Below are 24002 nucleotides of genomic sequence, written 5' to 3'. Positions count from 1 at the left end.
ATTGTAGGAGTTGCTCTTAGGTTGATAGTAGTTGTATGAGTAATTTTTATGGTAGCTATTAACAACTTTTGTTGAACATAAGTAGCAACTCACATGAATGACCAAGTTACTAGTGAGAAAGTGTAGCAACTTATGTTGTATATATGGTAGCAATTTATATAGAGACTATGTAGTAACTTATATAGATTTATGATTTAGAACCCATAAAATTACCACTACTTAAGAAATCAATATAGTAGACACCATATTAGTGACAGCCGCTCAGAAATTGTCACTAAAGTTATATTAGTGACGGGTCCAATTGTAACGAAAATAGCCCTATTAAGCTATGATTGTGATTTTAGTGATTAACGATAACATAGTCATTGTGACTAACATATTCGTTAAATATATATGTTAGTAGGTCTCATAGATGTAATACATGAAGAAGCCACCGCAGTCAGGACAAAGTTCAATTAAACTATAAGAAATCTCAGGAAAATTGACTATACCGGAAGGTCCGATGCTCAGAGGGCTATACACACCGGAGCATTCTTGTCAAAAGAAGCCAGGGAAGTTTCTATACACCAAAAGGTCCGGCGCTCGAAGTTAAAGATACTGGATGCTTACACCGGAGCATTTGTTGCAGATAGGGTGCAACAGTGGAAGACTAAAGATCAACACGCTGGAAAGTCCAGTGATGAAAATATGCACATCGGAACCTTCACTGGAAAATTTAACAGAGTGTGTGAAAAATCCAAAAAATATGGTGTTGTACATACCAGAAGATCCGGCGATGAAGATTATGAACGCCGAAGCTTTTTGCATAGAGAAGAGTGACGCGGTCAGGCCCAGGTCAACACACTAGATAGTCCAGTGATTGAGTGAAGGTTACATCAGAACATTCGGTGTTTAGAAGAGTTGCTGAGTGGAGTTCCAATGGCTAGTTTGTGATGGTGTACACACTGGATGGTCCGGTGAGTACAAATTATCTACACCGGACCATCCGGTGTTCACAGTAAAGTTAAGCTATTAGGGCAATAGCTAGTCTACGGGGTTGATACTATAAATACTCCTCCACTCATTAATTTAAAGCTGCTGGAGTCCAGAGAACCTCATATACACATGAGAAGATATTCAAACCATCCAAGTGCTTAAAATGTTCATCCAAGGCGATTAAGCACATCATTAGAAAGTGATTAGTGCTTATAGGCCTAAAGAGAAGTGTTGCTAGGTGCTGCAACCTAGAGAGTGGATCAAGGAGTAATCCAATCGTGTACCGAGAGGTACATTGGCAACTTGGAGTCTTGGTGACTCGCTGGTAACTTGTTGACCCTCCGATTTGGTGTGGAGCAGGAGCAAGAAGATTGTGCGGGAACGTGGAGGCCCTTGTTTTTGTGACTAAAGCTTCGAAGTAAAGACAGCGTACAAGTGAACGAAAGAGAGGTAAGTGGTGAGACCTCGCCTTAGTGGCTCATCATGCTTGAGGCTTTATTTTGGTGACTTGTTAGCTCAAGAGCCGTGACAGGAAGAGACTTGGCGACTGGGAGCATATCCTTTGTGGAGCTCCAACGTAGATTAGGGGTGACTTGTGACAAGCCACCGATACCACGGGATAAAAATCCCTTGTGCCGAGTTTGTCTCTCTATCTTATTTACATTTCCGCATTTACATACTTGTAATTTACCTTGCTAGAGTAGATAGCAACACTCTTGAGCGGTAGAGTAGACACGCTAGATAAACCTAGATCACATTTAGATAGAAATTGAGATAGGTTTATCTTGTAAAGTTTTTAGAGCTATTAATTTCTAAGTGTCCTAATTCACCATCTCTTAGGATGTTACCGATCCCTACAATTAGTATCAGAGCTTTATGCTCTTGATAGGTTTAATCGTCTAGAGTTGTGATGTCCAGGGTTGAGATGAATATTGGTAGTGCTCCACACTTTGACGGCACTAATTTTTCTCGTTGGAAAATTCTAATGACATATTATTTGCAAGTCAAAGGTCTAAATATTTGAAGAGTCACTGAGGAGGGGATGAGACACACATAAGGAGAGGAAATATGATGCTATGGCGAAGAGTATCATTTTATCATCTCTTAGCACCGATGCATTCAATAGAGTATATTCTCTTACCAATGCACATGATATTTGAACAAATCTCATTGAAATATAAGAAGGCATAAAGGATATGCTCAATGTGAAATATCATGGTCCTGTTACTAAGCTAAATAGTTATCTAAACGAAATGGGGACCAATTAGAGCTCGGGAATGACGGGTAAAAGGTAGGGGAAGTCTCACCTCGACGTGGGGAAGCTTTCTATTGGTTTAGATAACTCCAGGGAAGTTTCGATTTGTAGGTCAGGCTCCGGGGTGGTTACTGGCCTTGAGGTGCAAGAACTTGCGTGAAAGCATCTCCGACAAAGAAGACGATAGGAAGGAGCTCGGGGAAACCTTAGGAGAGCTCGGGGAAGTCTTCTTCGTCGATCTCCGACTGTCAAGGTCGTCAAGATGATTATCTTCCTCTCTTTCGGTTTGAGTGAAGGGGAGTGAGTGAGAAGTGAAATAAACGAAAGAGATGAGTGAGCATCAGTCGCTGGCTTTAAATGATGCTCTGAGTTCTAATTTTGTTGTGTTCCACGCCATTAATATAATGGTACAAATGGACTTGAAAATGGGCAGTTATGGTAATTCTTCTCGGTCCAGGCCCAACTACGGCAGTTATGGTAATTCTTCTCGGCCCAGGCCCAACTGCGGAGCTCGCTAGAAATCAAATCGAAAAAACCACGTCACGTGGGCCCACCTCTCCAGCTGCGCCAACTGCTACGCGCACCCCGAGGTGTCCCCGTGGGTCTCACCCAGACGCAGACGCAGACGAGACGACACGCGCGCACGTCCCAACGCCAACGCGAGCCCACCCCGACCTAACCCGAAGACCTTCCCTGGCCTCCCCCCTACCTTTCCCCTCCTCCCCGTTCCACCCCACCCGCGTCCGGCGCCGCCGCCTCCACCTCCACGGCAGCGCTCCTCCTCCTCCTCCTCGCCGGCGCGGCGGTGCTGCCTTGGGGAGGCCTCGCTCGGGAGGGCTGGTTGGCCGTCAGCCGCAGAGGAGGCGAGAGGAGGTTGCTCTAGGGCTCGTGCCCCCCGGCGGCGGAGGGAGGGATGTACGTGCCGCCGCTACCCAGCGACGCCGGCGGCCGCGAAGACGCGGCCGCCGGCGAGCAGCCTAGGGTTTACCAGGTCTGGCGAGGAAGCAACGTAAGCAATCTCCCTCCCCCTCCCCCTCCCCCTCCCCCTCCCCCTCCCCCTCCCACTCCCTCCGTCCCTTCACCCCTCTCTCCATGCCTGTCTCGTGCCGTAGAGTAGATATGGACCCGGATGCGGCTATGCGCTGTACGCTGTGATGTGTTGGTGAAATCAAACCCGCTGCCTTTTGCTTCCGCGCCTGCTGCCATTTGCGGGATTGGCTGGGAAATTGCTTGATTAGGTGAATTTTGAAGGGGCCTTCTCATGTCATTGCCCTGGGATGCAAAGTTGGGGATGTAGGGTTCGAATTGGGGAAATTTTCGTCCACTTCTCGCGTCGTGGGTTAGTTTATGGGATAATTAGGAAATGATTAATACTTGTGCTATTCTGTTAGTCCGATACTTCTGTGCCTGATGCGCATTAGTACTGTGATGTTAATCTAAGCATGAATTGTTTGTCGCATTAGAAAAGATATATAATAGTTAATTTGGCCTTAGGTTATCTGTTTTCATTTTGAACATATGTAGTGTGCAACATTTCAGCGTAATGTTGTTTGTTCATCATCAGTTGTGAAGAGTATTTCTTTGAGCATGAAGTTCAATGGATTTCAGTTGCAGTTGTTTTGTGCTGATACACCAACTACTGGTTTGATGATTGGACCATAGTGAATAGATAATTCTTTTTCATTTATTGACGACTGCAAGGATGCTTCCTATTGCTTAGTTGGGAATTTGAAATGCTCTATTTGATCTTTTGGTGAAAATGAAATGAACATCTGTACAAAGTTTGAGGTCACACAAGGAAAGATGCTACCAACAATGGTTACCGCAATTTGGGAGGACTCTATAGATGACTGTTTCTTGAGTTCCTACTGTGACCTATCCTCAGTCTCAATCTTAGACTGATCCCTCGGTCAGCATAGTGCCAGCATGGAAAATGCCAGTAGGGCAGGCAGGTGGCACCTCTGCCCTCTTGGGTTCTTGGCTTCACTGGGGTTGAATATGGCGCACCAAAATCGAGTCCCAGGAACCAGGATGCATGGCAGTTTCATGCAACCTGTTGGAGTGGCAGAAGACCTGCTTTCGGATGTTGTTTCATTTACAATATCTTTTATGCTTCAAGTCTTCTGTCACATTTTTTCCTTCTCTGTAATCACTTGGCATTGTTCAAAACTAACCCTTGCATTTACTGCATTTCCATGGCGGTCACTATAGCTTGAGCATCAGGATAAATTACTGTTGTTTGCTTGCATGTACTTTTAGCTTGAAACTAACATACTTTTACATGTTTGGGCTGTAGTAGTCTTAAGTAGTCATCAGTCAAGGATATACTTCTATAGCTTTGATAGCTCAATGCATTCTGGAAACCTTTATGAAGCTAATCAGCCAAGATATTATGCTGAGCTCTCAATCTTTATGGGATATTCATCCCACTGCCTATCTAATGCTCCATTCTGTACTTAGTTAACAGAGTGCACACTGGCTTTTCTAAAAAAATTGTCAGAACTATGTACAAATAAGTATTTCATGTTTGTTGTGGCTCCTTGCAGCTGTTTTTTTTTTTGGACTTTGATGGCATTTCACATTTGTGGCTTTGCTGTTTGCAGGAATTCTTCTTGCAGGGAAGATTCATATTTGGGCCTGATGTGAGATCCGTGTTTCTCACTATGTTCCTCATCATCGCACCAGTTGTGACCTTCTGTGTGTTTGTCGGAAGGCATCTCATGAATGAATTTCCCGATCATTCGGGCATCTCAGTAATGGTAGTGGCGGTTGTCTTCACCATTTATGTAAGCATACCGCTACAATTGCTAATTCACATCTTTACTACTTATAAGCAGTTGATCCTTAGGCATTTCTTCTCAGTGAACTCACTTGACTTGCTGATGAATTTTTTGCTTGTGTTTTCAAGGAAATATGCTTTTTGTAAGTGTACACATAACTGAACTGATTTTCCTTTACTAGGATTTGATGCTTCTTCTTCTTACCTCTGGAAGGGATCCTGGTATAATACCTCGTAACACTCATCCTCCTGAACCTGAAGCCATTGATGGGATCAATGATATAGGTGGTCAGACTCCACAACAATTTCGTTTGCCTCGCACAAAAGAAGTTGTTGTAAATGGAATCAGCGTAAGGATCAAATACTGCGATACTTGTATGCTGTACCGACCACCTCGATGCTCACACTGTTCTATTTGCAATAACTGCGTGGAACGGTTCGATCATCACTGCCCATGGGTTGGCCAATGTATTGGACTGGTAGGTTATTCTATGTTTCCAGCAGATTTATAGGCATCCTTTTTAGATTTTCTTTGACTAATTTGCAAATTTGGTAAGCCTGATTATCAGCATTTTTTGTGCAGCGTAATTATCGGTTCTTCTATATGTTTGTATTCTCAACCACATTGCTCTGCCTGTATGTATTTGCCTTCTGTTGGGTGTACGTAATCAAGATTAAAGATGCTGAGCATTTGTCGATCTGGAAGGCCATGTTAAAGACACCAGCTTCAATTGTTCTGATTATCTACTGCTTTCTTTGTGTATGGTTTGTCGGTGGTCTGTCTGTCTTCCATTTCTATCTGACGAGCACCAACCAGGTATGTGTTTTAGTTCATCTCAATTGTTGTCTCGTTAACGCTACATTTACAATTCAATAGCTAATCGTTTACCCATTCTCTTTTGTAGACAACATATGAGAATTTCAGGTACCGCTATGATCGACGTGCTAACCCATACAATAGAGGTATTCTGAACAACTTTCTAGAGATATTCTGCACTACTATTCCCCCTTCGAAGAACAATTTCCGGGCAAGGGTCACAGTAGAGCAAGGGCTGCAACAATCACGTGTACAATCTAGAGGTTTCATGAGTCCCAACATGGGCAAGCCTGTTGGAGATCTTGAAATGGGCAGGAAGCCAGTAGCTTGGGATGAACCAAGGACGGCGGCTGATATTAGTGACTTGGAAGCAAGTCTTGGGGGCATGTTTGATGAGAAACAGGGCAGAATAGCCCATGCATCTCCAGATCTCAGCAGAGATGATCTTTCAGCAGAGTTTATGGAAGGTCGAGCTGGCATGCATTCGAGGCAGTCAAGTTGGGTTCACAGAACTGGAACCTCAGACTCAGTGGACAGTATTGCTGTCCAAATGGCTACTGCAGAAGCTAATGGGGGCAACCATGTTGCAATGAGAAGCACACGCTAGCAAGAAAAAAAAGTACAGTGTTTCAATTCTGCATCGAGTGGGTTGCTGATCATGTCTCAAAATGAACTGCCATGTGCTTAGCACGTGTGCCAGGGTAAAGGTCCTGGATCAATGTAATTCTAAACACGCTTCCTGTTGTTTCATCCCTGGTAAGAGCATCAGAGCTCCTGTTGTGGTTTGTTTGGTGTTTTAAGAAAGTAGCCGGATAGCATAAGCTCCCACCCGGTCAGATGATTTATCTGTATATATTATTATTGGAACAGATTGGTTGCAACAGATGTTGGGTTTGGTTTCTCACGTCCTTGTGCTTCACTTGTCAGAATGTCATCTCGATGCTAACGATTATTGAATGGCCAAATTGGCTCTTGTATATGGTCGCCTATTCTCAGTTATGCACCTGAAAATTTCGAGCTCCACTTAATTTTGTTTCGAGCTCCACTTAATATTGCTGTCGTCCTCTTGACATTGCTTTTCAGTAGTGGCGTAGAACTTTATATCCTGTTGAGTTCCGAGGGCAAGAGAATTGCTCTGGAACCTACAAATTGGTATGGAATTTTTTGCATTACAAATGGAGCCTTAAAAAAGAGTCGCCTCAGTTTCTTTGTTGTCTGGTCTAAGGCCCTTAGCTGAAGCAGGCAGGCCTAGTGTACGGTCTTGGTTTGCACTAGTGTCTTGTATGCAATTGCAGTGTTATCTCGGCACTGGGCACAATCGCCTGAACTTGTAGGGTAGCTTTTCTACACCGAAGGGAAGTAAGGCTATCTTCAGTGAATATACTAAAAATTTATCTCTTATAATCTTATTACAATATTTTCAATTTTTCTATCTTATAACTGCTATTGTATTTTCTATCTATTATTACTTTCATTCTTTCTTCGAACACACAATCATCTTTTGTGAACCATTATTGAGGGGAAGAGAGAGAACCGCAAATTTGCCAATCTTTTGCCGATCCAAACCCAGTCTGTATCTATAGCGGCTGATGCCGCCTCTGCTGGAGGGTGATATGGGACAGAGGTGGCATCTGCGCACATACATTGATGCGGGTGTCCTTTACAGTCTGAACCGCCCTAAGGCTAACTTCAACAACTACTCTAAAATTTCATCATCTAAAATACTATTACAATATCTTCTGTCACTATTACAGTATAGCTCATTCCATCCATCTCCAAAAGATACTATATATTCCATCTCATATATTCTCTCTCGTATATTAAATTGGTTTTTTAACCGTTTCCTTCACTCCGCCCTCTCACCATCTCCTCTTCGTTCACTCCGCCCCCTCCCCCAACTCCTCCCTCCGCCACCACGCCCCCTCCATCCTCCATCCGCCGCACCCCCTCTCTCCCTCCTATCATCTCCACACAGCAGAGCACAACATCATAACAGAGAAGAGCAGAGAGCTGACAGCTAAAACCCAGCGCCGCCGGCCAAATCCCTGAGCCTAAACCCAAATTCGAAAAACTCGAGCACTCAGGAGCTAGGAGAGACGTCGCCGCCCCTTCTCCTCCCTTTCCCAAGGCGAATCCACCATTTTCTCCACCGAGCTAAGCCCTCCGGCACTTTCTTCCCCATCTCCAGCGTGGAGCTCCTTGAACTCACCGAGTCACCTAAGCTATCCACATTCTCTGTTCTTTTTTTTAGGGGAAGCAGCTGTCTACATTGCTGATCACTGATTGCAATCCATGCACATCTAAGAGCTAACAAATCAAAATGGCAACGCAGAGCACATTGTTCTGAGTTGAGGCACGCACGTTTTTCAGATTCCAAGCCGGGCAATCCATCGTGAACTCGCAACAGCGCTGACGGGGCATTGCAAATGGGTAGATGCACGCATGACAATAATTGTACTACTAGCCAGAAAATCTCCTGCCCGGCCAGCTCGGTGTGCTTCCGGTGAGATCGAGCTGCTGCTGCTGCTGCATGTGGACCGTCCAGTTCTTGATGGGTGGACATGGATGCAGGCGTTCATCGCACTAGCAACTACTACTACTGCTTGATTCCTGTAGATGCGTCTCAGGTACAGGAACATGATTGATATTTCTCTCGACTGGAAGTGCGAGAGAGCATTGCATGCAGTGCTGGGGACTAGTGATGCACTCACAAATCACGATGGATCGGATCAGGGTAGGTAGCTGAAGGTGAGGTCGCCTACAGCTGAAGCCCAAGCCTGTACCTGCACGTACATGTGCCGATCGGAATACTGGACCAATGTTGGGTCGACCACCTGATGATCACTGGTCGACCTCTTATGATCTGGAACGAAGACCATGCATGCATGCATGATGCACCTAGTACTAGGTCGATGCAGGTGCATGCCAAACTCGATCGACCAAGATGCAGATGCAGACGCGAATGATCGATCATCGGCTGGCGCGGCGCTGGTGCCTTCCAGCTCGAGTTGCACCGATCGTCGGAGCGCGGCGGCGGCCGTCTGGTTGATTCTGATATTCTCTCGCGTCGAGAACCGTTGCAAGCCAGGCTGGTTGGTGCCTAATCTACATAGATAGATCGGGACAGCTCATATGCTAGCTCGCTAAAACTCGCACGTTTCTTGAGTCGCTTTTGCCATGTTTCTCTCCAAGATTCTTTTCGATAAAGGATCATTTTCTCTCCAAGATGCACACAAGAATATACATCTCTCCGAGATGCACGCGCCGGACAAATTGCATGCCTGCGACGCAACAAACACAACTACACAAGTAGGTAGCTCTAAGCTAGTGGCGAGGCGTACGGCAAAAGTGGCGGCAGCCGAGTCAGGATCGATGCATCGGCGCACAAACGCAGCGCAAGTGATCGAGCTCGATGGGGAGTGAGCAACAGCTAGCTAGGCCGGCGCTGTCAAAGCCAAGTGGCCGTACGCATGCGCCGATCTCGCCGCAACGACACACATGCATGCCACTTGGGAAGAAGTTGGCCGTCGTGCCGTTCTGGCGCCGCCGCCGCCGCCTGCAACGACGACTAAAGCGATCTAGCATCAGCCGATCGAGCATGATGTGTGCATGCCATGCGCGGCGCGGCTGGGGGGCTGGTGCTTGCATGCATGGCTGGTGGCCAGCGTTTCCTCTGTTTCCTATACCACTATACTGGACTGTGCACTCTTTTTTCTAGCGAGCTAGCTGCCCCTAGCTATGTTAGGGTCACGGAGTGGAGGTTGGGCTTAGGTAGCAAGAAGGGGGATCGAGAGAGAGAGAGGAACCGCAGATCGGAGACGAAGAAGAACGGGAACGAGAGGAGGAATAGTATTAATGGAGTTCGATTATAACTTGTCTATCTGTCCTCTCGATTGCTTCCAGTTTATGAACCACCGGTTACGGATGGCCTTGGGCCCAGACGCATACCTACTTCACCCATTCGGGACCAGACACGCGAGGGTTGTGCCGTTTCTCTCAAGCCTTGCGCTCCAGTACGCCGGTGATACTTGAATCTTCTCATGTCCCATTACTGCAGAATATCTCATCAATATCGATTTAAAATTATTATTAGTGATAGATTTTGAATCGATACTGATTACTCGTTACTAATAATCAATGATTATTAATGTCGGATATGAAACTGGTACTGATAATAAATTATCAATATCGATTCCCTGTTAAGAATCGGCATTGATACTGATTATTAATGTCGGTTCTAAATAGAACCGGTATTGATAGATCTTGGCAGCCAAAAAGAATTACACAATTTAAAATGCATCATATGCACATGCATTCATTCTTCTAATGTTTAAGTCACGATAAACACCTAATGCATTAATTCAAACTACATACATTTCTCAAATTATATCAAATACCATTACATGCATAGTTGATATCTAAAATTTTAAGTCCAAATATTACATCAAAATGATTCAGTGCATAAATGACGCACTAGCTGTTGCTTCAAACGGAAGTTTCATTAGACTTCCATAAATAACGAAACTGTTACTATCACACTAAAACATAAGATGTGACTAATACTTTACTTCCTGGACCTTCTTGCATTGAGGATCAAGTAATGTATACACTCACTGTTGGAAAAAAGACGTAAGATTAAAATCAATCTAAGATCCATTCGTATCCGAGTGTTCCAATGAAAATCCTATAGACAAAAAGCAACAATATAGAAGAAAAATTTAATATTATTGAAATAATCCTAGCTTCAAACTACATGTTCATATCACCAACAATTTCAACTGCATATAACCGCGAGAGCCTAGGAGTCATTGCAAGCACATCCTTATTCTGTTCAAGCGCTTTCAATTTGAAATAGTTATAGTTCAGAAACATGTATCCAAGTTGCAGGTTAACTGATTGTAGAAGCGCATAAACAATAGATCTTTCAGTCATAAGCATTTGGTCTGTTTCGGAATTTGATGTTGTTAAAGTGATATATTCTTGTTTAGGAAAATCAATGCTAAAAGAGATAGTGATCTTCATTTTATTGTTATCAGTCAATGTGGTCGTCACCACATGTGGTGTGCCACCAAAGTCCATAATAATGTCATGTAGCCATTGTAGATAAGGAAGCATCAACATCAATCGGCATGTTAGTTTCTAAATTTGTTAACTACAAATTACAATATTAAATGATCTTCTTAAAATTTATAGCAAATAGATTTTCATATCTGAGCATGCAGATATACCTAAGCAAGTCACATGTACATCTACATGCCTAGATAAAAAACGCCAATGCCATATCAACTGACACATGTGGATAATCTCGTAATTATGTCAAATCATCAATTGCAGAACAAGTAAGTATCAAACTAGTTACTCACTAGGAAGTGATGGTAATATCTTAAACACCTATATAGCGATACACATCTAATATCATGACATACACATCTAATAATAAGCCAACATATTTTAAACTAAAATATATATCTAATTTCAGGACCTAAATTGGCTAACTAAAATTGTTAACTATAATTTGCTAACTTTAATTTGAAAATTAACTCAGGTGTTTTGTGGTCTTTTCGGGTAGGAAGAGGATACATCGTTGAGGATCTGGAGGCCGAGAGTATGAGAGTGGTCATCTGGACCCGGATGACCAAATAGGATGGAGCGGCCGCCTCCACGCTACCTAGATCTACGCTCAACACCTCCACTGTCGTTGCTGCTCGCCATGGGGATGTCAAGGAGGCGACGAGGAGGCGGTGGTGGGCTGACGCGCGATGAGTACAAGGAGGCAGCGGTGGGCCGACGCACGGTGAGGATGAGGAGGCGGCGGTGGGTTGGCACGCGACAAGGACGAGGAGGCGGCGGCAGAGTGACATGCGATGAGGAGGAGGAGGCGGCGACGGGCCGACACATGACGAGGACAAGGAGGCGGCGGGCCGACACACGATGAGGATGAGGACTAGAAGGTGACGAGCCAATGCGTGATGAGGAGGCTGCGGACAGGAGGAGGCGACGATCGGGGAGGATGAGCGGCGTCAGGCTAAATGGAGCAGATGAGGAGAGCGACTAAGTGCTGGATATAAATATAACATAGGCATCAGTGCCGGTTCTAGTTCCAACCGGCACTGATAGTGACTATTAATACCGGTTCTTAAACTCCCATGCACGAGCAATAATTGAGACGCCAAGAACCGGCACTGATAGTGTCTATCAGTGCCAGTTCTTGATGCCTCAATCGTGGTTTACGCGCGAGAGTTTAAGAACCAGCATTGATACATCAATAATACCGTTACGCTTGAACCGACACTGATGAGGCGCTACTTATGACATGTTCTGTAGTAGTGTCACGTTCTCACTCACGTCTCGAGCCTTTTAGAGATCTAGGGTTTAGGGTATTTGTAGCGTTCTGGTTGCTTAAAACCAACTAATCTATTCTTTAATCATTAGTTACTTTTTCATGTGGTGTGTTTGAAAATTTGAAAAACAACATTTGTATTTTGACCCGATGGAGTAAACAAGAGACAAAATGAATGATAAAGTGCTCACCCCTTCTTCTCTTACAAAATACGCTCTCTCGCCTTTCTTAATACCTCTACCCTCCTTTTTTCCAATCTTTTGGTGCTGCAAAAGTGGATCTGTCGGTAGGGTCTGCATGCTAGCCAAGTAGTGATGCAAGTGGGCCAAGTTAGCTCCAGACATTGGTATATCTTAGCCCCTTTCACTTCATCAACCATTTGTTCAGAATGAAAGATCGAAAGGGTCGACAACCTCCAATTTATCTTAAGGAGGTATTAGGACTCGAAACCATGCCGGTTCAGTGAGAGCGCAGTCCCTCAACCGGTAGACCACGAGAGTCTTGGCACCATTTATTCAGAATGAACCACCGATTAGTAGGTGGAAGTGAGCCCCCGGCAGGGGCCGGTGGACTCATGCATTGGTCAACCTGGGCTCCGCCCCACCCCCTACCGTGCAACATTTTCTGAGGACTGAAGAGGCAGTTCGCAGTTAGTTCGGCTAGCAGCTAATCCAGTCCACAATATACACAAGAAATCAGTCCGTAGGCCGCAGACATGTACAAGCAAACATAGGTCATAGGTGGGCGATGGCAAGCCTAGTCTCACACAAATGCACATCTCACATTCTAACCACACGTCGTCACGGAATTGGGGATCAAGATCAGAGAGCTCGTAGCCTTGCACTCGCATGACACATCGAGGCTTGACCGCTCGAGCCATTGACGGCCTCCGTAGTCTGCTTCGTCAGTTGCTACGATTCCCCGGTGGACTCACAGAATTGGGGATCAATGAGCTTGCAGCCTCACACTCGCACGACGCATCAAGGCAATAATCTTGACCGCTGGAGCCATTGATGACCTCCTCGGTTGCTTTGCCTGCCTCCACACTCTCCGGCCACCACGATTCTCCACATCCCACTCCAACCGCAACTGGCTCCACCGCCCTCCCCCTATGGTTTATTCCTGGCTCCGCCACTGCCCCGGTTGAGTGGAATGGCGCCTGATGCCAGGTTGGATGTATAGCATTGATCTTGCATGAAATGCAAATCATGCAGTGGTACACTATGTGTCTATGTCCATGACTAGATGATGCCGATGGTACTTGCACTTTTGTCGACTCAGCCAGGATCGATGAAGCTTTCTCCTCGCCCTTGCACTTGATCGTGCTTCTATATTTGGGGGTTTTGGAGGCATACATGTCGAGATCACGGAAGTGACCAAAACTAGCTGGAATCAATGGGAATCGTTCTGGATGCATGCCGTTTTTTTTTTTTTTTTTTTTTTTTTTGCAATGTTTGATAGCGAAAGCACTAAACGTACGGGATCCGGTTCTGAGATTTTTCTCTAAGGGCTTATTTTTTTTCTTTTATTTGCAAGTAGGATTACACATATGATCGCTCGTAGAATTACACATGTGATCGTTTGTACGCAATGGCAGAGCCAAAGCCAAATTTTAGGGGGAGAGGCTCAACTCCTTGTTCTTTCTCCTTCCTATCCTTTTTTTCTCTTCTTCCTACTCCTCTTCTCCTCTTTTTTTTACTCTTTCATGCTCAAAAATTATAGAAGGGTTTAGAAACTCTCATGTGTTTTCGAGGTGAGTACTCGCATCCATCTGGGCTTGAATGCGGGCACTGCACGTAGTTCTCAAATGCAGTGCAAAACGTGAGCAAGTTAAGTGCATAAGCGGTTGATAAATCCAGGTGAAAATAGCCACCGTGCAAGTTTTTTCTACCTTTCGAAATCACATTGGATTTCTACCTAGATAGGGGATAGGGCAGGTGCAATGAAAGATACATGCTAAACCACATTCAGAAGAAAGTTTTCTAATACAAGATTTGGCTACGTGACATTAGATTTGTATAAATAAAGAGTTTAGCTGACCATTCCTAATACTGACAATGACAATATTCTAACCCTTCAGTCACTAAAGTGCCTCAAATATCCTATTGCAAAGAACAACCATCGATATCAACAATTGTTAGGTGAAACGTTTAACCACTAGTGGGTGGTTACAAGTGTCGTTGTACTATATGCGTATGTATTGTGCAGTGTAGATTATCTATTTATTTTGAGATCTATGTTAGTCCAAGAAAAATATGAAAAATAGTTGAGGATGAAATCGCTACACGAATCCCAAAGGGAGTGGCTTTTGTGTGGAGAATTGTAAGTTAGCATGCAGCATTGTGAACTGATTGCCTTCAATGAAAGCGGAAACATACTTTTATCTAAAAAAACCAACGAGAGTTGAACGGCTTTGTTTAATTTCCACCCAACCGTGCCAAGAACATAGGAATAAACATCACCGTACAAGATCTTCCAAAAAATCAAAATCAAAGAGGTGGTGCGTGGGAATGTATCTGTGTATCTGCTCACATACACGCTTTACCGGTATACCCTCCTGTTCTGGTATGATCAATCTTTTTCTTTTTTTTATGGAGTGGAATCTTATTCCTCACTTCTTCCCATATTATTAAGCACTCCACAATTGGCTGGCTCACCTAACAATTAGTATTGACTAGACGAATAGAGAAATACAATATTATAGGTATTTATACATATATAGTTTATCTTAACCGTTTATTTTTTTTATCTGATATTCATCTCTCTTATTCTCGCTCTAGAGGAAGCAGCTACAATGTCTCACAACACCACTGGTCCAGCACCTTTGAAACCTCGTACACGCGACGACATTGCTCAGCTGAGCTCATGATCACATGAGGCTTTGTTTAATTCCCACCCAACCGTGCGAAGAACATAGGAATACACATCACCATACAAGATCTTCCAAAACATCAAAATCAAAGAGGTGGTGCGTGGGAATGTATCTATGTACCTGCTCTCATACGTGAAATCCTATTCCTAACTTCTCATATATTGGATACTCCAAGATTAACCGGCTCACCTAACAACTAGTATTGATTAGACAAAGAAAGAAATACAAGATAACATACATTTATATACATCTAACTTATCTCAACCATATATCCCATTCATCTGATATTCATCCATCCTTAGATTCTCGCTCATGGAGGAAACAGCTACAATGTCTCACAACACCACTGGTTCAGCACCCCCGAAACCTCGTACACGCGACGACATTGCTCAGATGAGCTCATGATCACACGAGGCAGGCACCCTTTTTTATGTTGAAATAAAACGAGGCATTCACTTTAATAATGAGGGCACGCATCGATGAATATCGATCAGTGGCCACATCGGACGAGGCACGTACGCAATGCAGGATAAGATCATCGACCACCAAGATGGCACGGCACAGTGGCACCCAGCTGAAACTCGCAAGTAGTGGAGCCTCTCCAGAGTCATGGGCGCGCGTGCACACCAACTGCAGCTGGAAGAGACCAAATCAATGGCTGGCCAGATCAGCTGCGCGTTGGAATGCCACCGAAAATTGGCAAATTGCTCCGATCCGGCCGTGCAGTGCAGACGCCTGTTTTGATCGGTTCTTTGGGTCTGATGGCCGCACGGTGGCCGTGCTCTCCTCCTCCTGTCTCTCTGGATCCGTACCTGCAACAGCCACCGAGTGTACTGTCTGGATCCGGCGTGGCATGCAGAGGAACCAAACCATCAAAATGGCGCATGCCAGTCTGCAGGGTTTTTTTTTACCAGTAACTAAAAATTTACCCAAGATCACTGCTAAATATGATTTATTGGATAAAAATCGTAACTGGATATATCGGGCCGGATTTTTTTTTCCTTGGGTGCTTCTGTACGTAAGTGAAGTAGCTTGAGGGCTCGTTTGGATTTCCCATGGTTCTGTAGGAGGCGAGCTAAGGAATTTCCTCATGAGCGGTGGCTTCTGTAAAACTCTCGTGGCATTCATGCGTTCCAAACATGCCATGGTTCGCAGTCGCAGGACGGTGCAAGCATGCACTTAGCCTATAATAAGGTAGGAGCCTAGGAGGCTAATGCTTGGCAGGGTAACTTCTGGTCAACTTGTGTGCGTTGTTGCGTGGAACCATGCATCTGTGAGATGTATCACCAATAGCCGGCCTCTTTTCTGCAAGATACGGGGAGATGCGCCACTCTCACTGGGCGAAGGTGCATGCAATGGTATTATCGGCAACAGAACAGAACAGGGTCACAAGGAAGGAGATGAGATGCGATGAGATAGAAAGGGGCAAAGGCAACAGGGCCTAGTCGCCTCGCCCTACTGCAATGCAATTGCAAGCGCCACTAGTAAGATTGGCTGCAGGTCTTGGCCCGACCACCCAAGTTGCCCGCGCAAGCATCTCTCATCCCCCGCCGGGATCACCTCCGATTCGTGCGTGTTGCCAGAAAGGTCGCTCGCGCAAATGGGCACAGCATTACCACCACTACCCATCGATCGATCTAGCCATCCATCTCCGGGTTGGGTTACGCTGCAAGCCAAAAAAGTTGCTCGGAAGGCTTGCGTGCATGTCAGTTCAGCCACTGTCAGTCATTCTCAGGGCCTAGATTTTGGGTTTCAGGGTAAGCAGGGGGGTTTGGACCCATTTTGTCAAAAGAAGAGTACTATCAGTTCTCATCTCCTCGTGCGTTTTCCGATACTGATAGCGGTTTAGGTGCTTAATTGGGTCATGATTACGGTGTTTGTGTGTAGTGTATGATCAGTTTTAGTTACCTAGCTCAGTTGGTAACTGAAAGTTGAGACGGCTGTTCTGTCCTTTGAGTGTTAAGGGAGCTTAGTTCTAGGGCTTACAAGTTGAAAGTGCATCTAGTATGATCCTGTTTGATCGTGGACATGAGATTCGGTGCTCAGTGCTGTTCTCCATATCATGAGGGGCCAAGTGGCAAAAGTAACCGGGAATGATATTTCTGCTCCCTTTTCCCCTGCTCCTCCGGCAATGGCATCAAAGTTTGAAGGGTGGTGAAGCTGAGGAAGTGACGCTCATGCTGTCATGCATGCTGCCGTGGACTGCCAGATCAGCTTGCGTGTGAATGGCTGTCAAGTGCTGCCTGTTATGCCACTTCGCCAGTTCAAGCTTTCCTTTGGTCAGCTCTCTTTCAATCAACCAAGTCCTTTGGTCACTACGACAGGCCTCGAAAACAAAGTTTGCCACACGAGGATGGGTCCTCTGCATCAATTGAGATACGGTGCTGACACTGCATATGATTCGTTTCTTTGAGAAAAACTTTATTGTCTTTTTAAAAACGCACAAAAAGATGGTTCCTTTTCGATCGAACTGTCCGCGAGCAATGAACATGGGATCTCTATTTGATCCTCATGGATACTGTTTTGTGAGGCTGTCTGGGTGAATTGTGTGAACTAACAAAGGGCAATGGTATTGTGATCCTTGCATGCAATGGAATTGACAAGGAGACACATGGATCAAGCTCTAGGATCCCTTGTGCTGTTCTCGAATAAGGAACAGGTGTTGAGCTCAGGCTAAGCTGCATGCACCATTGACCAGAGCTTCCCTAGTGGACGGCTCCTCTCTTTTCAAGCCATTGGGAAAATGTACTCGGTAACTAGGCACCACACCTTTCGGTCTCCAAGTTCATGATGGGTGTAAACGTAGGTGCATCATAAAGGTTAGTGAAAGTGAGTACATTAGTAACAGTTCCAAGGATTTCAATTTCGTTTTACATTTTTTCATTCACCGGTGAATATTTTTTCGTCTTCTGCTCTGTTGGTCCTAGATGTCAGTGAAAGAAAATTTTAGAATTAGATATTTCGTTCTCCTCCGAAATTTCCAAAATTTATGAAATTTCACCAAAATTTCGATGAAATTTTAATCGTGAACAGCTTCATCTAAATATATAGGTGATATTAACTCTGATTAGTTGACTCGTGCGGAGGACTTGTAAACGATGTAAGTCACTAGTAAGGCCTTGTTTGGAACTCAGGAAATTTTCCCGACTCCTACGAGCGAATTAAATTGTAACCTGTAAATTCCGGCTCTCGAAACGTGGCGTGACCTTGGCTATTTGCGGGTGAAACTAAACATTAGTAACATTTTTTTTTCATTTTATTTTACAAAATTTAACCATCTTTAGTTAAAAAAGCGGAGAAGAAAGTTCACCCAAGCCCACCCAGTTATATCTTTGGTAGTTTCACACAAATAAAGTAGGAGCTGCCTAACAGTACTTAGTTTTACAGCACTTCTGCAATAAGGTCAAACTAGGTGTTATATCTAGAATCTCTAAATCTACTGGCTTTTTCATTTTTAGACAAGATAGGATAACAGCTTTGCATCTTCTGGCCACTTAGAATGGGTGTATATTTATGCATATGCCTTTTAAATTTATGGAGGTTGCCTTTTAAATTTATGGAGGTTGATATTGGCATGATGAGAACTAACCACCCTATCTTGCCTAATTTTGAAATGGAGAAAAACAACCTGATGAACCATCTTGACGCAAGCAAGCGTCAAATTTCACACCCTTTTTCTGCAATTGGACGTTGGAATATTGCGATGGGCAAGAAAGCTTCAAGAAACAAGAAGAGGACAACAAGGTACTGTTCATCTGCAAGCTTATCACACAATAATGCAATAAAAATGGCACCTAAATTTATTTCAAAGAAAATATCACCTTTGCATGAGTTTGTAGAAGAAAAGGGTGGTTTGTTTCCTCTTTGCTTTGGCTTACAAGCAACGGAAATTGCTTGAAAAACAGTGAGTTGTCCTTGCATTCATTGATGAAGAACATTAAGGAACAACATATTTATCGATTGATGGAGATATGAGTCCATTCGCATACTAAGATTTGGAATCAAGTACTGAATTGGAGGCTATCTACATGCCTACTTGAACAATCTATTCTCTCTTGGGGTAGCTCCTCCTCTGAGGCATACATGGCAGTACTACACATTTCAAGTGAGCTGAAACTGTCCTAGTTGACCAAGAACTTCTAAAATATCATCTGATCACTTCAACTTTCAACATTTCTGTTGTGTAAGAAAACTAAGTTCTATATTTTTTCCCTTTAACATTTATTTTTTATTCGAAGTGGAAAACAGGATCACTTAATGGGTCTGATCTTTTTAATTTTTTTTTTGAATTTACATAACTCCCATCTTGACGAATGTTGCTACCTCAAGAACTAGCTGTGCAAAAAGGGATTTATCAGATGGAAAGAAAGCCACAAAGTGTGTGGTTTCTGTGCACAAAGCTCCAGGCAAGGACAATAATTTGATGCACTTTTGCAGGTGCTATGTGAGCCTTAAGGGGCCCAAACTCTGCATTCCAAGGCTCTTGGGAAGAAAAGAGAGACACAACAGCTTTGTTTCTTGACACTTTATTTTTATTTTTCTGAAAATAAGCCTGTTTCCTTAGTTTACATGGATTCTTTGCTGGGGACAAAGCAGAAGTAGATCAGTATATATGAAGGCAATATAGGCTAGGTAACACAATACTGCAAAACAAGAGCAACTCTGAAGTTTCAACATCTTTTTCAGTTCGACGGAGGAGGACTTTTCGCGTATATCATCTGATTTCTCCTCCAAAATACAGGCAATCACGGAATGCGTAAGCAGATCTATCATCTTCCTGAAAGCAAGAAATCAGGTTCCTATTATTGGAAGCATTAATTAGCTCATAATCATTGCGATTACATTCTAGTACAAATAATACCCAAGTATACTGAATAAAACAACAGAAGTAAGGATGTTTCTCCAAAATGGCATTCCTGATGATTGGTTGCAAGCAAGCTACTGCCTAACTGATAGTGCTTCAATTCACACGGTTCTTCCAGCTAGAAACTATTGTACGCATGTAAGTATGGTTCCACTATATGTTTCTTTCTCCAATCAGATCAGTTCTGGCTACGCTCGTATCTAGGTGGTATCACTTTTTTTTTCATAAAGGAGGCCCACACCTCCTAACCACAAAGAAGCTGAGGAGCGTCTTCGGGTAGGAGCATTAGAGATCCAACCCAAATCACCCCCACTAGGGCTGCCCTCAGGAACCTAAGCCGGTGTCAGCTTGTGGAGGACAGTATGCTCAGTACTGTTATTGATCAAACCACTTTTCAGTGTTCATGAGAGAACTGAAAGCAGATGTTTCTTGTGTGACTATATACCCTGCCCCACCAGTCAATTTATATAGGAATCATTGCTCTTGTCAGCCTGGTTCAAAGAAAAAAAAAGAGAGCGCTTGTCTGCTAAGTCGTTGTTCATGCTAGGTTATGACTTAATCAGCAAAAAGGTTATAATTATCTTGCGAGTGCCGTTTCTTTTCCATTTTCACTGTATCTATCTCAGAATAGATATTTGGGGTTGATATTTTTAGGTCTTGATTATATTAACAAAAAGAAGTTTAACCCTTGTTGATGATTTGTGAACCGCTGATTTAACGAACTTGTTGAAGAAATATGGGTGCTTTGAGTAGACGAATTGCAGAGAACACACGTGAGTTTTTATATAAGGTCGGGCCAACTTAAGGATAATAATCCTATATTATGTTTGTCTTGTATTAATTTCAACCTATTATAAGGGGGTATGTGACTGGTTTAGATGGATCTAAATCTACTCAATAACTTCCTTGCTTGGCTTTAGGTGTCTTCTGGTTTGTCGAAAGGTTTAAGCGATCTCTTTGACTTTTGTTAGCTTGTGTTCAACTTGTCTGGCTTCCTCCTCCGCAGGGTCCCCAGGCTCAGTATATAAGGGGCATCGTACGTTATCTAGAGTCTTCCTTCCTATTTTTGGAGATAGACTACCCTATTTACGAGACACTCTGGTTTCTTACGGGTAGTTTTCTTTTATCAATAGATCCCCTTCCCAGAGATAGAGATATGTCCCGAAAATTACGAGAAACTCTAGGGTGACCAAATATGGTAATTATCCAGTAGTCATAGTCAAACCCCCCACCAGTACGTGAAATGAGGTTATGACGGATCAAGAAACTTAGCTCAGCTAAGGAAGACATCTTGACAGGCTACCTCTCCGAGTGATAACTCGGGCTTCCGGGTAGGATGTACATTCATCCGGGTTCCTGGTTGTGATCAGGTCACCTAGTCGGGATATTAGGCTTTCTCCGGGTAGATCTGTGAGCCTCCGATTAGGGATCTCATCCAAGTAGAAAATTCGGGTCAACCGATAAGCATTATCCCAACTTTCAGGATTCCGAGAAGGTTAGGGAAATCTGGCCCTCCGTCCGGTGAATTTTTGCGTCATGACAGAGATTTTGCGTGGTGATGAAAGAATATTTCCTCCTTTTCAGACAAAAGATCAAGATGACATTTGAAAACTGAGCGCCTTTGTCAACAGTTCCCACATGCGCCGGAAGAGATCCTGAACAGGAAATGTGATGGGACCCTAGCATAGAAGATCATAGCTCTGAGTAGGACTCGGACCCTAGCAAGTCCGTTTAGGCTTTCTTCTGTTTCATGTGCTTGAAAATAGAAACTTATTCTTTTGTTAGTAAAAAAACAAAAAATAATATAAGTGAAAACAGTGGGACTTCTTGAGAACTGGATACCGAGAAGATATTGATAACTTAACATGCTTAGTGCTACTCACTTCCTCCTCCGGCTAGGGTAGGATGACTTCGTTACTAATCGGGGAGCTTAATCAGGTCAGCCCTAGGTCCGACGTGAGTGGGAGCCATCGTAGTTCCAGGGCACTTGAGGGCACGATAGAGAACCTTTGTCACATACTGCGAGGTCGTAACTTAGAACATCATCTCCACGCGCCGCTTTGGCATGCGCACAATATGTTGTTATTAGCTCTTGGTATATTATATTCATCCGGCCCCTATTGGTTATCTAAAAAGAAAACTCAGATATGCAGTCAAAGATAAAAAATTGCAGACTGGCCATTATGAATTAGCCGACCAGGTAAAAAAAAAGAATTGAGCAATCATACTTCCCCTATGGTAGTAGAAACTCTTATTTCCTGAAGTTAGTTCCCGTATGACCTTGTCTAGGCTTATTCGCGTGCACGCAATAGGTAAATGTACCCAGATTGCAACTTACCACCGGTGTACCCGTCTCATGGGTGCTAGACGTTTAGTTTAGGGAAGACAAAAAAGAACATGAAGAGATTCAAGTAACCTTATGGTAAATATGAACATTTACTAGTATAAACTTACTCTCAGTACTTACACATACAACTTTTGGAGTTGGTTCCTGCCTTAAAACTTTTCCCTATAGTCTGTAATAAATAACTTGGTAGATTTGTTATATTTGTAGGAATTTAAACGCTTTTTGCATTTGATAGGAATACTTCATGTTGGATGCATTTGACAGCATATTGTGATCTCCTTATTGACTTCTTCCTTCGATTAGTTTGAGACTCGTTAATCACTAGTCGGAGCACTTATTATGACTAGCCTTAGGTTCGCTTGAGTGGGAAGTGTCGTAGGCTAGTCACTTGTGGAACGCGATAAGGAGCATTGTCGCAACCCGAGTTCACGACGTAATGATCCTTCCCTGCTAGTTCGAATTTTCTTTAGAGGGTACACAATATGTCTATTTCGGTTTCTAGCACCTAGTACTTGTTAAGCCTCTGACTTTCTGCCCAGAAGAATTTTCTGAGTAAGCAGTCTAAATAGAAAACGCAATAAAGAGAAAAGAGCTCATATTGCCTTTGGGTCGAGAAAAGCTTTTTACTGCTTATCCCATTGCCAGGCATAAGGATGCACAGAAAGAAAGTAAGGAAAGAAAAGAATTCGATCGACTTCCTAGGTAATATGATCGTTATTATTATGAAGGTACTCTTAGTACTTGCGCTTAGGACTTACAGAGCTTATTGATGACCCACGAGCTATTTTAGACCTAAAATCTTAAACCTAAATAACAAAGACTAAATTAATCCGATAAGTAGTGACCCTTATTACTTTGGGGGTAGTGTATGTGCTGTTACATGGGTTTTGAACTAATCATGAAACCCAGCCCTCAGATTTTTGGTTTGCATCTCGAGGCGTTGGTCACGGTTACGATTGAGGCTTCTTGTCCACCTTGATCCCTGAGCTCTGAGGTTCCTTGCTTGGTTGGTGTTGAGATGTCATATCGAGACTCCACTTATCACAACATAGACCTGCCTTGAGGCAACTCTAGATAGTGATGACCCATTCGGGTTCCAGGATCTTCATGCATTGGTAAGAGTAATACACGACTGTCATAAACTTGGAAAGAATAGGTCTTCCTAAGATGGCGTTGTATGCCATCTCAAAGTTGACCACATCTAATAGAATGTTTTATGTCTGGGAAGTTGTCATACTTCTCAAAGGTAATGGGGTCGATATCTGGCTGATGTGAGTGGCTGAAGATCCAGATACTATGTCGTGGAAGGCTTGTGTAACTAGCTTGATGGTAGATCCATCATAGATTTTTCATCAAATTGCTCCAGATAGGTGACTTGACTATACATGTTGCCGAAAATTACGTGGGAAGATCCTAACTTGTGCTGAATATGGCATTCACGGTTATCTTGACAGCCAAGTGGTTTGAACTCGGTGTCGTAATCCTTAGCGCATTGATCCATAAAGCGACTTACCTCATCGATAAAATCATTGCTGGAAAGTTCTTCGTCGAAGTTCACCTGTTCAATCACCGCTTTGTCGGTGGGAGGGCTGAAGTTGTCATAGAACCCCTCGTCAAAAAAATAGTCCTCTACATAGGTGTAGTCAACGACATGTTCCATGTACAATTTTCAACACCTATTGTCATGAACCCATGTCCTAGCTGCCCCTTCGAGGGCGGTTGGGAGGTAATTTTCCATTACCTTCTTCTCCCT

The 24002-nt window shown here is 43.7% G+C and overlaps 1 protein-coding gene across 3 annotated transcripts; it reads left to right on the top strand.

Moving 5' to 3' along the window:
* Window positions 1-2870: 2870 nt before the first annotated feature.
* Window positions 2871-6730, top strand: LOC133898920 (probable protein S-acyltransferase 7). Of its 3 annotated transcripts, XM_062339737.1 has the most exons (6): window positions 2871-3158; window positions 3199-3239; window positions 4834-5016; window positions 5192-5488; window positions 5593-5826; window positions 5915-6730. In XM_062339737.1, exons 3-6 carry the CDS (start codon window positions 4894-4896, stop codon window positions 6431-6433), a joined length of 1173 nt encoding a protein of 390 aa, XP_062195721.1. In that variant the 5' UTR covers window positions 2871-3158; window positions 3199-3239; window positions 4834-4893; the 3' UTR covers window positions 6434-6730. The 3 variants fall into 3 exon arrangements, with proteins under 3 accessions (XP_062195721.1, XP_062195720.1, XP_062195719.1); XM_062339736.1 differs by having other exon boundaries at window positions 2996-3239; window positions 5683-5826; XM_062339735.1 differs by having other exon boundaries at window positions 2996-3239.
* Window positions 6731-24002: the final 17272 nt, after the last annotated feature.

The sequence above is a fragment of the Phragmites australis genome, chromosome 18 (assembly GCF_958298935.1).
Source record: "Phragmites australis chromosome 18, lpPhrAust1.1, whole genome shotgun sequence".
In the NCBI taxonomy this organism is placed as follows: Eukaryota; Viridiplantae; Streptophyta; class Magnoliopsida; order Poales; family Poaceae; genus Phragmites; species Phragmites australis.
Note: the sequence above shows the minus strand (reverse complement) of the source record. Positions and strands in the feature narration are given on the sequence as shown.

Coding starts and splice junctions, on each gene's coding strand:
- LOC133898920 (XM_062339735.1), top strand. CDS start 3,144: ATGTACGTGCCGCCGCTACCCAGCGACGCCGGCGGCCGCGAAGACGCG. Junction 3,240..4,833: donor AGGTCTGGCGAGGAAGCAAC/GTAAGCAATCTC, acceptor TGCTGTTTGCAG/GAATTCTTCTTGCAGGGAAG. Junction 5,017..5,191: donor CGGTTGTCTTCACCATTTAT/GTAAGCATACCG, acceptor TTCCTTTACTAG/GATTTGATGCTTCTTCTTCT.